This window comes from Pyrus communis, chromosome 9 (genome assembly GCF_963583255.1).
Source record: "Pyrus communis chromosome 9, drPyrComm1.1, whole genome shotgun sequence".
NCBI lineage: Eukaryota > Viridiplantae > Streptophyta > Magnoliopsida > Rosales > Rosaceae > Pyrus > Pyrus communis.
In genome coordinates, this window is record NC_084811.1 from 10,589,886 (window position 1) to 10,606,628 (window position 16,743).

The 16,743-nt window shown below is 36.2% G+C and overlaps 2 protein-coding genes across 2 annotated transcripts; both read right to left on the reverse strand.

The window, feature by feature from the left end:
- Positions 1–2,195: 2,195 nt before the first annotated feature.
- On the reverse strand, positions 2,196–5,200 carry LOC137744701 (29 kDa ribonucleoprotein A, chloroplastic-like). The gene is made up of 5 exons (XM_068484468.1): positions 4,768–5,200; positions 4,545–4,646; positions 2,906–3,217; positions 2,717–2,821; positions 2,196–2,474 (listed from the first exon to the last, which is right to left on the reverse strand). The coding sequence occupies exons 1-4, from the start codon at positions 5,131–5,133 to the stop codon at positions 2,759–2,761; spliced, it is 843 nt and encodes a 280-aa protein (XP_068340569.1). The 5' UTR covers positions 5,134–5,200; the 3' UTR covers positions 2,196–2,474; positions 2,717–2,758.
- A 2,864-nt stretch (positions 5,201–8,064) lies between these two features.
- On the reverse strand, positions 8,065–12,361 carry LOC137744700 (synaptotagmin-3-like). The gene is made up of 12 exons (XM_068484467.1): positions 12,251–12,361; positions 11,715–11,813; positions 11,576–11,626; positions 11,367–11,490; positions 11,158–11,276; positions 10,925–11,026; positions 10,748–10,822; positions 9,717–9,793; positions 9,312–9,564; positions 8,679–9,080; positions 8,279–8,404; positions 8,065–8,193 (listed from the first exon to the last, which is right to left on the reverse strand). The coding sequence occupies exons 1-12, from the start codon at positions 12,359–12,361 to the stop codon at positions 8,065–8,067; spliced, it is 1,668 nt and encodes a 555-aa protein (XP_068340568.1).
- Between the last annotated feature and the right edge of the window lie 4,382 nt (positions 12,362–16,743).

Here is a 16,743-nt window from a genome sequence, read left to right on the forward strand (position 1 = left end):
TGTAAATACCTCAAAGCCCCCTACCCAAGTTAGCTGCAAAGCCCTTAATCCAATCCCCCTCGGAGTTACGAAGCAAAACCTCCAGCACTTATGTGGCTAACCAAGTCTTTACAGCTTCCATCAGTACTAATTTTGTATCCACCAATTGGCCGACGGATCCAATGGATTGAGATAATTGATCTAGGAGGCTTACTAGAAGAACATTCTTTGGCAGCGTACCAGTCCCTTGCAAAGTGAAAAATGGAATTTTGTGGTCAGAGAGGAGGCTGTTGACCATCATTGAACACAAAATTGTTCCTCCATTTCCAACAAAACCAGAGAGTTGAAGCAAAGATAAGGCTCCAGGGTAAACCATATATGGAGGTGCACTGAGTTTAAAGGTTTACAGCTATCCAGCTCTGAAAATCAAGAGCAAAGGAATGGCCAACTTCAAAGGGAATTCCAACATCATTCCAAAGAAAAAGAGTGTGCCCACAACGCCTCATGATGTAATCTATTGATTCCTCTTTAGTAGGACAAATTGGACATCGGTGGTTATTAGTAAAACCTCTTCTAGCTCCCTGCACATTAGTGAGCATTTTCCCAGGATGTAGAGTCTAGAGGAAAGTCGCCAACTTGGGTGGGAGATTAAGTTTTCCGAATGAATCCCAATTCCAGGAAATGATATCATCATCGCCAAATAGAGAGGTAAGTAATTTTCACGGAGAAAGTTCCAAAGTTGGTGAGGCTCCAAGTTAACTTATCTTTCATGCTACTAATTATATCAAATAAGCTTTTTATCATAAAATGCCTTGAAATTTAGGGATGGGCGTCAATCCCATTGCATCAATCAAAATGGGCCCATACGAATCATAGTGGTCAGTTTGGTTTGATTTTGAACACAAAATAAAGTCAAACGGTTCAAAAGCCAAACCAAACCATAATGAATTGGTTTAATTACGGTTTGAGCTTTTGTAAACTGATCTAAATCGAATTGGACCGATCACTTATGCATTGGTATTTAAATGATTTTATATTACACATGTAGCCTTTTCATTAGCTAAGAACTAGGTAAAAATATTGAACTTGGAGGTTGATGATGGAATATTGAAGATATTTGAGTTGTAACTATATTATGTACTAAAGTTGAAAGTTCGGTTTAGTGGCACTCGTTTTCACTTGTATGTGCAGGTTTTAGGTTTATCTCTCGTTGATAGCGAGATTGATACAAAATTATTATAGCTGACCCATTGTGTAACCCAAATCCCCCTCCTTTAATATAAATATATCGTTGTATTCAAAAAAGTTTGATAATATGTTGAAAGTTAGGATTGTTTGATGTACTATAAGCATAATATGTAACAAATTCTTGAATTGTCGTCGTCGTGTGTTAGGCTAAAATGTTGAAAGAAAAAAAAAGTTGGTTCGGTTTAGTTTCTCTGGAAATTTTTGTCAAAACCTAACCAAATCAAACTATTATATTTTAATTGGTTTGATTATGGTTTTGGGGCGAAACAAATCCAAGTCGGGTGTGCCCACCTCTTCTCAATTACCCTTCTTCTCATTTTGATCCATCAATTTCATTATTTGTTAAGATCATCCATGAGGTATGAATGTGTCATTATGTTTGAATTCCGTAAAAATATTTGCATGCATACTTCAAAAAATTTGGTCCTTTTAAAATTTTAATATTTTTTTATATGTATTCAATATGATGTTTGAAATGCATGTATGTCACGAGAATTTTATATGCATGATTGAAAAATATGTGAAAATAACATGTATTTAACCTGAAAAGTATGTACATTATATGTGTATAATACATGTAATGTTTGTTCTCGTTTCAAAATACGTGTAATTTAACTTATTATAGGGGAGCATTTGGAGCGTGCGTTAACGGGTGAAACGTTTAACCATTAACAGAACGGGTCACTTTGAATTCATCAATTTCCACTCATTGGCTTAATGGATTGGATTTGGATGACCCATTAAAAAAAAAAAAAAATACTAACAAAAAAATGTTTGAAAACTTCGAGTTTTAACAATAAGAACTAAATAAAAGGTAAAATAAATAGTATCAAGATTGACTTTTTAATGTAAAAATATAATTTTTCGTTAAAATGAACAGAAACTTTTCGTTAAAGTTCTCTTAAAAAAAATCAATTTTTGATCGGCCCAAACCTGCTAAGCCAACCATTTGCCAACTCTACCTTCAATGACGGGGGAGGCAGAATATGCGACAATGCTTTCGATGTACCAAAATCTATAAACTCTTAAAATAAGTTGATCACAAATCAGTTCTTTAACTTGGCCAAGACATTCGGAATATAAGTCTTAAAACAATCAAAACATTCTTCTCTGCTCTTGTCCATCTACAGGCAGATGTCAAAAAACCACCATTAGCGCTCATGAAACCAACCGTGGCTGCGCAAGGCAGCATGATCCTGTCATTCTTGACAAACAGCAATGGGGGGCACAGCTACAATCCTAACAACCTGCAATGAAGAACAGCAGATATTAGGATCATACATGCAAACGGAAGGAAACGAAACCGGACGCAAAAAAAAAATTATTAATCAATCGGACAGACACCGTCTAATACCAGAAACGCATGTAGGATTTATAATAGAACCCCATAATGATGTACCAGCACAGCTATATATAAATGATGAATACCATATCCTGTATAAGGAAGAAAGAGGTAGAATCAAACATTTACAATAGTTAGAAGCTGTACATCAAGTATTCTGTTGGCCAATGACTCTGCAACGTTTTATATTTAAAATTGACGCCTCGGCCTAGGTTCTGCCGCAGTCACTCGGATAGATCTTCCATTCAAGTCCTGCAGAAAACAAAATTTAGAAACACAAAGATTGTACATGTAATTGGAAACAATATTCTTAAGGAGAGGTAATGATATACGTACAACTCCATCCAACGATTCAATGGCACTGTTCATTTCATCAGCAGTATCATAAGTTACAAAACCGAAACCCCTCGATCTGCCACTGTCCCTGTCATAAACTACCTTGGCTTCCAAAACCTTTCCTTGCTCACTAAACAAGTTCTCAAGAGCCAAATTGTCAACACCCCATGCAAGGTTACCCACGTAAAGGCGGTTGTTAGAGTCATAACCTCCACCACCACCTCTGGGACCTCTGGCACCTCTGAAAGAGGAATCCTCAGTCCGAGGAGGAGGAGGTCCATAGTTTACCCTCAATGCCCTGCCATCAAGTTCCTGCCAAATGCAATGAAGTATTTCTTAGATACGATATACAGGGTTCCCATGAATGCAATTCAACCAAATGATGGCAAGACTCAGCAAAATTAATACAGAACTCAACCAATCACTACACTGAAAAACCAACATCAAGAAATGCAACACTGAGCTACAAAACAACCTTTTCAGAATGAAATAAACATCGACCAAGTTTCAAACATCAATCAATAAAATTATTTTCACAATAATGCCATGAAACTCTTGCTAACATAGTTATATACAACAAACAGAGATCTCAACTTGAACTGTAACCAATGACTTCAAGACTCAGAACAATCAACACGGTAATAAGCAATCGCGGCCGTAAAAAATTATACGCTACAAAAGCCCAGAGACTAAGCTCCATAAAACAATTGTTCAGTATGACAAATCTCAAACAAGTTTCAACAAATCAATGTTTAACAAATACGACTACGTGTTTTTATCGTTTATAGCCAAAATTTGACCACCCAATTCATAAATGTCAGTTTTCATAAAAAAAAAATCAATTATAGCAGAAGACTCAACTGAATAGACTTATATGCCCTCTAAATTAAATTCTAATTACCATTTAGAACCCTTTCAAAGTTTTTGCACGGTTGTTCAACAAGGAATGGGGATGGAAAAGGTCGGGAACCAGTTGCAGGCATATAGAACAAGCCATGAATACATGGTCAGCTGCGGATTGAAAAAATCGAAACTTTTTTCATATGAATTTACTTTTTTATGGAATCGATTAAAAAGTGTATATGCTCATGCTAAGATTGAATTTATAAGCTCCTTTTCTTGGGAGAAAATAAACAATCAATGAGATCAAACTTCGTCATTCTTTGTCATTGCCGTCAAAACCCTAATACTAAAATACCAGTTAATTGTTACACAAAAATATGCAGAAATTTTGTTCTATGAAATTATCATTATGACCTATGTTGTAGCTTTCTCAAGTAAGAAATGAATCTGACCGTTGTTTTAGCTCAATCTTTTTTCGTTCATTCTACTTTTTCAGATTCGGATCTGGATATTATCAGACATTCAAACTATAAAATCGAAAAGAAAGCCATCTCTTGTTAGTTTACATTTATACAGTTTTCAATGGTGAAGGCATTTGAGTCTATTTACTTGGTCTTTTTGATATATTTGAAATTTTTAATAAAAACTGATATTTATGAATTGAGATGCTAAATTTTGGCTAAAAATGATAAATAATCTACGACTACGAATAACATCCGAATTCACGAAATTTCAAACACTTTGGCATATATAAGAAAATATCATCAAATGGTCAGGCTTAAATATGAAGACTTACATAGCCATTTAGCTGGCGAGCAGCAGATTCAGCTTCTTGAACACTTGACATAGTCACAAACCCAAATCCCCGGCTTCTTCCGGTCGTCTTATCATATATCACCTGCAAAAACAAAACCATCCAAATTTAGCCCATAAAACACTAAACCAGCAACAACCCGTTTCACTTTTCACCCAAATTTCAAGTAAAAGTTACAAAATTTCGAGTGAAAACAAGGAATTACCTCGACCATCTGGACATTTCCAGCGCTCTCGAAGATACCAGCAAGCTGAGCGCTATCGACGCTGAAGGGAAGGTTACCCACGAAGAGTTTGAGGTCAGGGGAGGCCTCTCCGTCGTCGCTGAGAACCTCCTCGTCCTGCTCGAACTCGGACGAGACGGCAACGTTTCGTACGAACCGAGACGACACGCTCTGAAACCCCTTCCCGGAGTTGAGAAATGAAGCCGAAATTGAAATGGGTTTGCAGCCGAGCGCTAGGGCGGAGGAGGCGGCCGAGTAGAGATAGATTGAGGCGGGTTTGGGAGTGGAGAGGGCTAGGGTTTTAGGGGAGAGAGAAGGAAGAGCGAGGGAAGCAGTGGAGGCAGTCATGGTAGTTTCGCTCTGCTTTTAGTTTTGCTTCTATACCGATAAGGTTGCAAAGAAGAAGAGGATTTTTTAGAACTTGGGGATTCAGGGTTTATGAAGAAGAATTGGATATTTTTGTGACGGAAGTGCCCCTGGGGTTGGTTGGATTTACGGATAATGATCTGGTGCAGTGAGGATCACGAAGCTGTTGTGTTATGTGCCTGGCCCTTTTTGCCCACTTGGTGTTATATCATGGCCGTTTATTTGTGATTTAGCTGCCAGCTATTGAGGGAGATGTGAGATATTAGTTGGGCAGGACAGAGTTGAGGACAAAAGAGGGCAGTGTGCCTTGGCAATTGGCACTGTGGACTTGGATGGTTGGATCTGGTTGGAAGATTGAAGACCTTATTTGAAGTCCAAGATGGGCTCAATCCATTTTTGCATATATGGAAGTCCAAGATGGGGAGTAGAAGCCAATAACCTTCAAACCTGTTAAGATAACCATTTTTTAATGGTTTACTCGATAGCAACTTGAACCGTAAACAGATGATCTAAAATCTTTTATTTTTGTGTTGTTTCGTGTTAGATTAACGAATAGTGCAAGGAATTGTCAAACTTAGTTCATATCAGCATATAACATTTAATCTTATAAATAATGAATGATTTTCTCTTCCAATTACCGGCAATCATTGGGCTTCCAAATAGGTATAATCTTGTTCTACACTTTCTTATCTTTATTTTGATATATTATAAGTCGAATTTGGTTAAGAAACGATTGAGTTACGAAGCTTTGAAAATTACTCAAACTTCCGGTCAAAAGCTCCAAGACACTTAACAGATTTTTTAACGGAATGACCAAAATAATGGATGGTGGACAATCTCAGGGACTATTTCTATTGATTTTCAATCTGAGAGACCAAAGTTATGTGTTATGCAAATCTCAGGGACCATTTTGGCTAAAAAGCCTATGGATTTTGCTAGTATTAGTCGCTCATCTTTGATTGATTGATACCAATCATTCAATTTCAATCAACTAAAGGCAACAATTGCTTGCAAAACTCTATGAAAATATACTATTTATTGAAGGAAAAATTTTGTCTAACTCATAACATTTATGCATACAAGCATACATATTAACTCTTAAAGTAGGTATGCACTCAAAACAATTCTATAACCCATAAAATTCAAGGCCTAGTGTTGGTGAACTAAGAGTCTTTACAAACTAAAAAGAAGAGAGATCCAACTTTCATACCCTTGAAGCTCATCCTTGTGTTCACAAGGTTATCACACAAGTGGAGGCCTTCAAGTTCACTCCAAACTCCTTGGAAGCTTCCTTGTGTTTATGATCTTCTCTTCTTTGATGTTTGCTTCTTTGGTTCTCCTTTGCTCCTTGAGTATTTGAGGAAAAGATCTCCAAAGCTTGTAAGGTTTCAAGCCTCTAAGTATTCACACCAAGGATGAGGTGTGAAGAGAAGATGGATGGCCTAGAAGAAGTAAGATTGCTAGCTACCTTCTTCGAAGTATGGCCGACCTCCTTTGGAGAGATAGAGAGAGAAATGCCTTACACTTTATCTCAAGAAACCCTTAATGAGGTTAAGCTATAAAGTTACTTTTTATACCTCATCACAAATGAGCGGCAAACTTGTAATTAAGCTATTCCCTTCCCAACTAAAGCCTAATGAGCCTTTATGGACCAAACCCATTTGGGCCATAAAACCTGAAACTAACTTAAAGCCCAATAGGAACCCTTTGCATGCTCGATTAACCAATTATTTAATCTAGACCATACACAAGTAAACTATTTAATTGCTTATCCATCTTATTTATATTTCTTCACGTTCATCTTTACATGGTGTATGCTCAATTAGGTTTCAATTAGCAAGGTTGTGGGCAATTGTAACTCTTAACAATTGATTGTTAATTGAGACTAACTTTCGATTCTCCCTTTATTGAAGATTAGTGTTTGCTTATCTTTAGAACTTCCACAAACCATGAGTGACACCTAGTAGTTTGTCATGGGTACCTAAGCTAAGTAGAAGTGGTTGGAGAACTTATCCAGTTACAACTACAATGCAAGGTACGTAGTTCCTCTCTAATTTAATGCTCTTGACCACATTATTTAATTGATAGTTTGTTTTTTGTCTACCATCAAGTGTGATACTTCTCTATATGATTATAGTGAATGTGATTTGGAAAGTACTTCCTAAATCTCATTCATATGTTTTGGCCAATGACTCCTAAATCATATCTCAAAGTATTTTCCTTTCACCATGGAAGGTTAGAGATTCATTATTGTACCTTCACATGCTTACATGATTAGGTAGCTTAACCCTAACAATGTCGTGGACATCCTCAAATGGAATGCTTTAACATAGTCAAATATCAAGGACCTAACCACTAGACAACTATGATACCTCAAGTCAAATGACTACTTTGCATTATTGCAATTCATGAGTTCTTACATGATATGTATGTTAGAACTCTCAATTAATCATGTTCAGTGTACTCAACATCCTTTTAAGCACCTATGTGTTTGTCTTAATGTCCATCACTTACTAACTTGAGACTAGTCATACTCTTGCTTGAGTTAACATAACACATACTAACCTTAACGTATGGTCAATGCCTAATTGACAATCCTATGACTAGGAACATTTTAGGAATAAACATAAGAGAAATGTCTCATTGATCTAAACTTATATCACTTCTCTCTTACGTTGATTAGATTCATTTGATTATGTTATTGATTAAACACATGATACGTTAAATATTGATTAACAATAAGCTAGCCTTGCCCTTCCATTAAACAAATAAGAGTTTAACATAACAAGTATTCAAAAAACTGTTATATCAAATGAGTGGCTTTAAGGACATACTTCCAAGATATATATATATATATATATATATATATATATATATATATATATATATATTACTACAAAAGTTTTGATGTGGTCATGTAGAATTCCACTGCGTCTCAATATGTATAACTCCATTTTTTGAGTTGATCAAATTGTACTTCCCTCTAATGCGTCCATTGTATACCACATCACTAAAATTGATGTCAATGTACCCCAACGACTCCTAAATAAATAGTAGAAATTAGATGGTTTTAATTCAATAAATAATAAACCTAAAATGGTGAGGAGATTATGGTAAAAGATCCAACCTGTCGACGAAAACCAAATCTTTTCTTACTCATTACTTCAATATGGATCTTCTCCTTCAGTGAAGCATCTTCTATCACAAACTGGAATTCTTCATTCCAACTTGGACACTGGGTTTTCCTAAGCATCTAGAAAAGTTTGCATGCATAAAGTCATAATATGAACTAAATCGAGTCACAACGCACGTCATTATTAACCAATGAGAAACAAACATAGTAAACTATGTAGTCTATGTTATGTTGTCTGACTATCTATTTCAACATCATTGAAATGAATATTTACTTGAATATAAGGTTGAAATCGACAATATATTAAGAGAACATCTCCTTTTAACTGGTGCAAATAACAGTTTCCTACGTAATCTAAGATAAATGAGGTGTTTAGGAGTGCTAATATGCTCACCTTGGTTATTTTAGTTTCTTCTCCAAAGCTAACCAAAGCATAAGGGTTAGGGTTACTGCGATTCTTGCCAGAAACATCTTCAGCTCCCTGGACTGTAACTGAAAGCAAACCGGCTGCTTCTAGCGACGAAAAGCAAGAAAAATCCTTGGATCCCTTTCGGCTCTTACTTTGATGACTTTTTTCCCCTGCAACTTTTCCATCCAAAGGTCCACTGTAGTTTCCATGGTCATCTATAAAAGGATTGTATGTCAACTCCACTATGAGGTGGCCTCTCCCTTTCTTGTTTACAGGATCATAAGGGTTTGTGTTCTTCACCAAATCAAGAGTCAATTCTTTCGTCTCATGTGGGATAAGCACCTTCAGTGGAACAATTTGCATTCCTAAAAAATCATGTGTTCCAATCTGTGAAATGAACATAAAGAACACATCTTTTATTAGATAAATACGATCATTGGAGTTGTTAGATAGTATGAAATGTTATGTTGCCACACTATTAACCAAATCATTAGTAAAATTGAAATTATATGATTCAGTGCTCTTGAGTGAATATCAAGAGTCTAGCGTATATAGCATGTCTGTCTGTCTGAAAAAAAATCATATATTTCTCTTGTATTAATACGGGTTTGTCCAAACCTGTTCCCAATCATAAAGATCAAATTGAAGGATTTGGGTCTGGGGATCTTTAACTGTAAGCCTAAAACTCTCATTCCATTCAGGGTTAAGATTCCTCATCTTAATGGTTGTTTTCTTTGAAGGAAGCCTCTCCCCACTTAGTTTGATTTTAACATAAGGGTCAGATGTTCCAATGATGTCCATCTTCAAGAGTTTGAGTGCTTTTACAACCTTCACATGTAGTATCCCTACTGGCTTCTTTATTGTCCCTGATCTGGGTAAGCAAGAAAAATAATAATGAGTTAAATATTATACTTGATACATAATTAGTGTTCGTATATATAAAAATAAAATAAAATTATACATGATTTCTAAAGAGAAATACATCCTTTAACTGTGCAAAAATGTCATATCATATAAACTTACAGGGAACTATCAAGAATTGGTATGTCCAGAGTTTGGGGCCATAAATAAAGGCTAGCAACTTGTCTTTTTATAAATTCCTGCGTAGCACACAAAAAATAATCATACAAAAAGAAATTATTAAAAAGAGAACATGTGTATAGAAATTCTAACATTTTTTATGTCATAATTTAAATCTGATGAAACTTATGCATGTTTAAAATATTAAGTACCATATCCTTACCCACTTTTCATATAACCACACTTATTTGATGACAAAAAGAAAATAATAAATCACGTATCTCTCACAAAATAAATTGGCAACGCTATTAATGGGATCTGCTCAGCTTGCTCTCCCACCCACTAGCCCACTCCAGCACAAAGTTTGTATGAAATATCATCATCCTTTTTGATAGGGCTTAAAAATAGGCATCGTTCACAAATAAGATCCTCGAAACACCATCTTATAATAAAATCACCTAAAAATATCATTTTGAAAGGAAAGGAAACTCTCAACACAGCTGTTATTAAATTATCATTTAGTAGGTGAGGTTTATGTTTTTTTATGTAACTTGATTTTTGAAGTGTTTCTTATTAGCATAAACAGTCGTAAAAAACCACACTAGTTAAGCATGAAAAATATGAAAGCCTAAGTGCTTGTTGAACCTATTCAAGCATCGGAAAGAGTATGACTAGCTAACATCATTTTCAAGTCCTAGGTGATATGAGAAAATGACCACACTAAAAAGTCAACTGAAAATAGAAAATAGTATATTTTTGTATAATTAGGTTTATCATTATGCTTTGTTTATTTTTATTTCCTATAAAAAAACCATATAAGCTTCATGATTTGTTTCAATTCTTTATAGGCATTGCCTAAGAACTAATATTATTTTGAAACGTGTACTTTAATTTATACATTATTCTAAAGTATGATCATGATGACTGTTTTTCCTTCACTCAAAACTCAAAAGGTCAACATAAACGAGCTTAATGATAAGTTAAACAATTCAGAGGTGATTACTTTACAGAGAGAGAGAGAGAGAGAGTTAGACCTGGATGAATTGGTACAAACCAGGGATTGCCATCACATCCCCTCCCTGAATTTTGAGTCCAAAATCCACATGTGGCTGCAATTAACATAATCTGCCACCATAAGAGCATGCCACTTACATGAAGTTTTAAAACCAACTTTGTTTTTTTTTTTTTTTCTAAATTTTTTGTTAATGTACCTTATCTATCAAACTCACTACTACGTTTGCAAAACATGGGAATGATGGCACCAGAGGCCTCAAAATTATCCTTGGTGCTGCAAATATTTGGATATCCACCAACTGAGAACCGAAAAATGAACAAGTTCATGAGACTATTTTTCATGGTGATTGCAGGCAGACAGACTGCACCCGACGAGGGTGTAATTTGCGTGTGCATGCAGCGGATGTAAGGTTCTGTAATTTACTCTGACCTGTGCTGTAAATCGAAACGGCAACAGTTTCAACACCACTGTTATGTGGGGATTTCCTGCCCATCTAATTGCAGGCTCAAATATCAGTTCGTTTTCAGTGGTTTCATGCACTCTCATGCCTGCAAAACTTCGATGACTTGGTAAGATCTCTCATATACCACAAATAAAAACACACACACATGCAAATTTAAATGCTTGCTCTAACTTACCGTAAATTGTAGGAGGAAGGCTTCCGAGAGTCAGGGTCTCGAATTCGATCGATTTTATCTGATACTTTCCAATGTACTCTGCAAATATAGGCTTCGTGGCGCTTCGTATGATACCGCATATTGCCTATTAAGTGTAAGAACACAAGTGACGCATCAAGAAGACTGACTAGTTCGCTAGGTTTTAGTTACTAGGGTTAGCTCCAAATCACCTTATCAAGGTAAGGCCACATATCATATAAAGCCTTGTTAAACCAGTCAATCTGCAAAAGTTCATTAAAAAAAAAAGTTACTAGGAGTAAAATGCCACAGTAAAATGTAATTAAAAAGGAGGTAAAGTTAAACTCTCACTCTTTCATAGTCAGGATGTTTCACCCATGGAGGAATCTCATGCAAAAGATCAATCAGAGAGCCTGTATCAATCTCATCAAGGGGTTTAATAATTGGATCCTGCATAATTAGGTTTAAAGGAAATTTAATTACTTAATGGCCATAAAATGAGAGGAACCATGTAGTGGAGGATTAAGAAATTTGTTCTCAGGGTAAGACGAAGCTGGTACACCATTTTGGCTAGTTACTTTTGAATACCAATCTCGTCATGGATTTTTTAGGCATTTTGTTAAGCACCTTACCGCTACATGTTAGCTATTCTTAACAAGGACGTAAATGAACAATGAATAATTTCAATGCGAAGCAATCATGTGAGATGGGGGCAAGTGGGCAAATGTAGACCAAAACAAAATTGAACACATATAGCATTGGAGATGAAGAACGATGTTTAATTGACATTCCCAGATCAGACATGGCATTCATGGAAGAAAAATGAAAATTGTCATAAAATAATGAGACGAAAAATTAAGGAAGTTCTCGATTTTGTGGTTAATTACCTTCACATCTTCAGGCTTAGAGTATATAAATATGAAAAATCCCAGTACAAGGCCGATTGGAATTCCAAATCCAAATCCAATAAAATCGAATAAAAGACTCAGAATTCTCATTTTTCCCTACAGAAAATTGAAAATTAAAATCCAGAAATCCATCATCAATACAATATCTGGAAGAATTATGTAAAAGAAAAAAAGAAAGAAAGAAAAAAAAGGAGGATGCAAGGATCAGAAATTGCAAAAAAGTAAAGGGATGCAGAAACTGCCAAACTAGAGTGTCGTTGTACAGTACACGTGTCAGAAAAAGAAGAGGGTTTTACTTTATAATTACGGGCTTAACTGTACGCTCCACGTGTCCGGTAGTTAAGCAATGTAATTGGGAACCGAATCTCCAAAGAAACTGAGCTCACTAATCAATGTATTCGAATCATTGAAATTTGATCCAACGGTTACAAATAAGAGAGATTTTTCAGTGTGACTGGTACACGGGATGGTACATCACGTGTCACTAAACAAATGGTGGGATATGTGTGCTAAAAAGTTAATAACTTAAAAAATAAAATTTTCCATCATTCTTATTAAAATACGTGGTGTACTACTTGTATTCCCGTTATAACTAAAAATTTCTCTACAAATAAGGTGCCCCATAAAAATTATAATTATCGTAACTGTTGGATCAAATTTCAATAGTCTGGATTCATTAATTAGTGGGCTCAATTCCTTTGGATCCGGAAGGGATCGGTTCCATGTAATTGCTAGCCTGTAGGAACTTGACCAGAGATGGTGTGAAAAAGCTCCTCTCATCCTCCTACTTTTGAGAGTTGAGAGCTTATATAGAGAAAAATGTTATGAAGTATCTATCATTTTACAATTTAATATTAATTTTTATGTCAATATTATATTGTTTCAAAAACATAAGACGGCTCACTTCGAGAGAATTGGATCCCCTCCTGACCAAATGGTGGGGATCCTCATGACCACACAACACAGGTCGTTGAATTTTGATCCAATAGCTCTCCGACGGCCCGTATTGTGTGATCATGAGGATCCCCACTATTTGCTCAGAAAGAGATCCAATTCCCACTTCGAGAATCCCTTAGCATTTCTCCTCAAAAGGAATGTAATACATTGCACAATGGAGGTTGTGGATTTCCACACAACCTAAAAGGCTAAAGCCTAAATAAAGCTTTCAGAGTTGATGACATGATATATCAACAGATGATTTATTGGTGTGGGAATCCATTTCTATCTAAAACAATATTAACATGGGAATCTTAATGAAACATTCTTAGTATTATTTATTTTAACGTTAAGAATATTTTTACTTTGAAAAGTCACTTCTGGTATTATTCACTTACACATTTATTTTGTCATTTTCATTAAAAGCTAAAGTTTTTGAATATTTTTTGTTAGTTTTCCTTATTAATATTGGTAGTTTATTTTAATCATTGATGCTTTTTGCGTTTTTCACGCGTATAACTAAAATAGTACACAACGAGATACCAGTCTTAGCATTTATTTTTTTAGGCCAAAGCATTGGTGTGATGTGACATCCCACATCGCCCAGGGGAGTGATCTTTAAATGTATATTTCCATCCCTACCTAGCACGAGGCCTTTTGGGAGCTCACTGGCTTCGGGTTCCGTAGGAACTCCGAAGTTAAGCGAGAAGGGGGCTAGAGCAATCCCATGATGGGTGACCCACTGGGAAGTTGCTTGTGAGTTCCCAAAAACAAAACCGTGAGGGAATGGTAAGCCCAAATCGGACAATATCGTGCTACGGTGGTGGAGCGGGTCCGGGAAGTGATCCGCCCCGGGCCGGGATGTGACAATTGGTATCAGAGCCAATCCCTGGTCGGAAATGTGCCGACGAGGACGTCGGGCCCCTAAGGGGGGTGGATTGTGACATCCCACATCGCCCAGGGGAGTGATCCTTAAATGTATATTTCCATCCCTACCTAGCACGAGGCCTTTTGGGAGCTCACTGGCTTCGGGTTCCGTAGGAACTCCGAAGTTAAGCGAGAAGGGGGCTAGAGCAATCCATGATGGGTGACCCACTGGGAAGTTGCTTGTGAGTTCCCAAAAACAAAACCGTGAGGGAATAGTAAGCCCAAAGCGGACAATATCGTGCTACGGTGGTGAAGCGGGTCCGGGAAGTGATCCGCCCCGGGCGGGGATGTGACATGTGACCTGAAACGAATTGCATATATTCATCTATTAATACATTCACTGGTGTGATTTTTTTTAGGTCTCTTAATGTATCATAAAATTCCAATGAGGCAACTCTCTTGTAATTCATCTCTCACACTACACGATTTTATTCGTGATAAAAGAGATAGACATTTAAATATAACAAACACATCATGAAAGTTTTTTCCCAAATTATGGTTGGATGATTTTCGAAAGGGAACTATTATTAGTACTTCAAAATTTTCATTATATACTCCTCAAAAGTGTATTTTTCTTTCTAAATATAGAAAGTTTAGAGTGCAAAATAAGATTTTTAAAGTGTCATTAATAATTTCGAAATAGCAAGAATAATACATATAATTCTTCTATCTTTTCTAACTGTATCGAACCCATCTCTAGATATAACAAATCGTAAGACTTTATTTAATTGAAATTAGTTATTAGAATTTTTACCACATGTAGGGTCCACGAACACATGTGGATTCCATCTTTATTAAAGAGCTGGTATAAATGTGATATATATAGAAAAATATGGCAAGCATAGTATTTCTGTTTTTTTTTTTTTTTTTTTTTTTTTTTTTTTTTTTTTAAACAAAACCCCAAAAATCTGAATCTAGTAAACAAGAGTTTTTAACCAGATCCTTGGAGCATGGTGATATGTCCCATGTTGGTCTCCTTTAAATGCCGCAAACTCTGGACTTTTAACAGCATAACTTTTACAGGAATATTAATTAATTAATAGTTAAATGGTATCTGAAACTATAGATTATGAATTAATTAGGGAGAATAATATAAATAATTCCAAAGGACTTGGATGATTGAAGTTCAATGTATATATGTTCATATCAACTAAAGTCAGATCGGTCTTGTTTCTCTGGGGTGCCCATTGATATTAATTGTTTTTTTTTAGAGATAATATTGATTATTGTTTCTCAAATTTAATTATAAATTAGTCTTCATGCACGCGCGTAACCGCGTGCCTAAGACATTTTTTAAATCACGGCATGTTACGCGTGACTTACACGCTTGAAATGTATTTATATGCGTAAATTGACAAAAGGAAAGTCAAATATTTGAAGTATATGAATAATTTTAGATCATGCTAGAAAAAACCCCTCATAAACCAATTAAAAGAGCTGAATTCACATAATAAAATCAGTTTCTATAGAATTTACATTAAGAATAGAGAAAATATTATTTAATAAACAATTGATGGAATCACATTATTGTTAGCTCATTGTAAGGCTAAGCCCACCCCTCCCCCTTAGTATAGATAATATCGTTTGTTAAAAAAAAAAAAACAATCATTTGACAATTAATTTAATCACATTATTATCCACGTGCGAAAAACTTTCTTTTATAAAGAAAATAATATTTAATAAACAACTGATTGAATTACATTATTGCTAGCCCATTGTGAAGCTAATCTCATCCTGTGATAGCCCGTCCTGGATTTTTCGTACCGTAGGGGTGAAATGACGGTTTTGCCCCTAGTGTGTTTGTTTCGTTGTGTGGTCATTTTGGGGTTTTGGTTGGCTGATTTTGGATCACACACACACACCCACACTCATTCCTATCTCTCCCATGTCCTCTCTCTCTCTCTCTCTCTCTCTCTCTCTCTCTCTCTCTCTTTCCCTTCTTCTTCATATGTACGGACAAGAGTCCAATTGCTCGAAAACTTGGTAGATCGAGGAAGAAAACTACATATTTGTGCTCGTGAGGTTCTTAGGAGTTCAACCATACCCATTTCAGGTAAGGAAACCTTTGTTTTCACGTCGAACCCGAGATGTTCAAATCGGGGTATTGTTCATGAACACGTAAATTCTTGTGTTTTTGGGAATTTCAAGTTTGTAGGAAGCTTGGTGAGGTCCTTAGGAGGCTCGGGGTGGTTTGTTTGAAGGTTTTGGACGTCGGGATCGTGAGTTGCAGGTTTGGCCGGTTTTGGTGGAGTTTTCCCAATGAGATTCCGTTGGTTTTAGTGCTTGAAAGTGGTAAGGATTTGTTCCTCTAGTTGTAAGCTTCATTTTGGTACCAATTTCGTGAAATTTGGGTGAAAAACGAGTGAGATATGAAGTTTAAAAAATTTCTCCTTTTTCCGACGACGACGATGGTGCCGGAGTTTGGCCGGAGAAGACGACGGAATATTCCTAACAGCGTTAACAGAATCTGTCAGACTTAACGGAATATTCCTGACAGCGTTAACTGATGCCGTCAGTGTGCTAGGCACGTGCCTGCGCGTGGGCGGCGCGTGTGGCCGTGCCTTGGCAGGCTCGTGGGGGCGAGTGCGGTGTCAAAAAATTATTTTAAA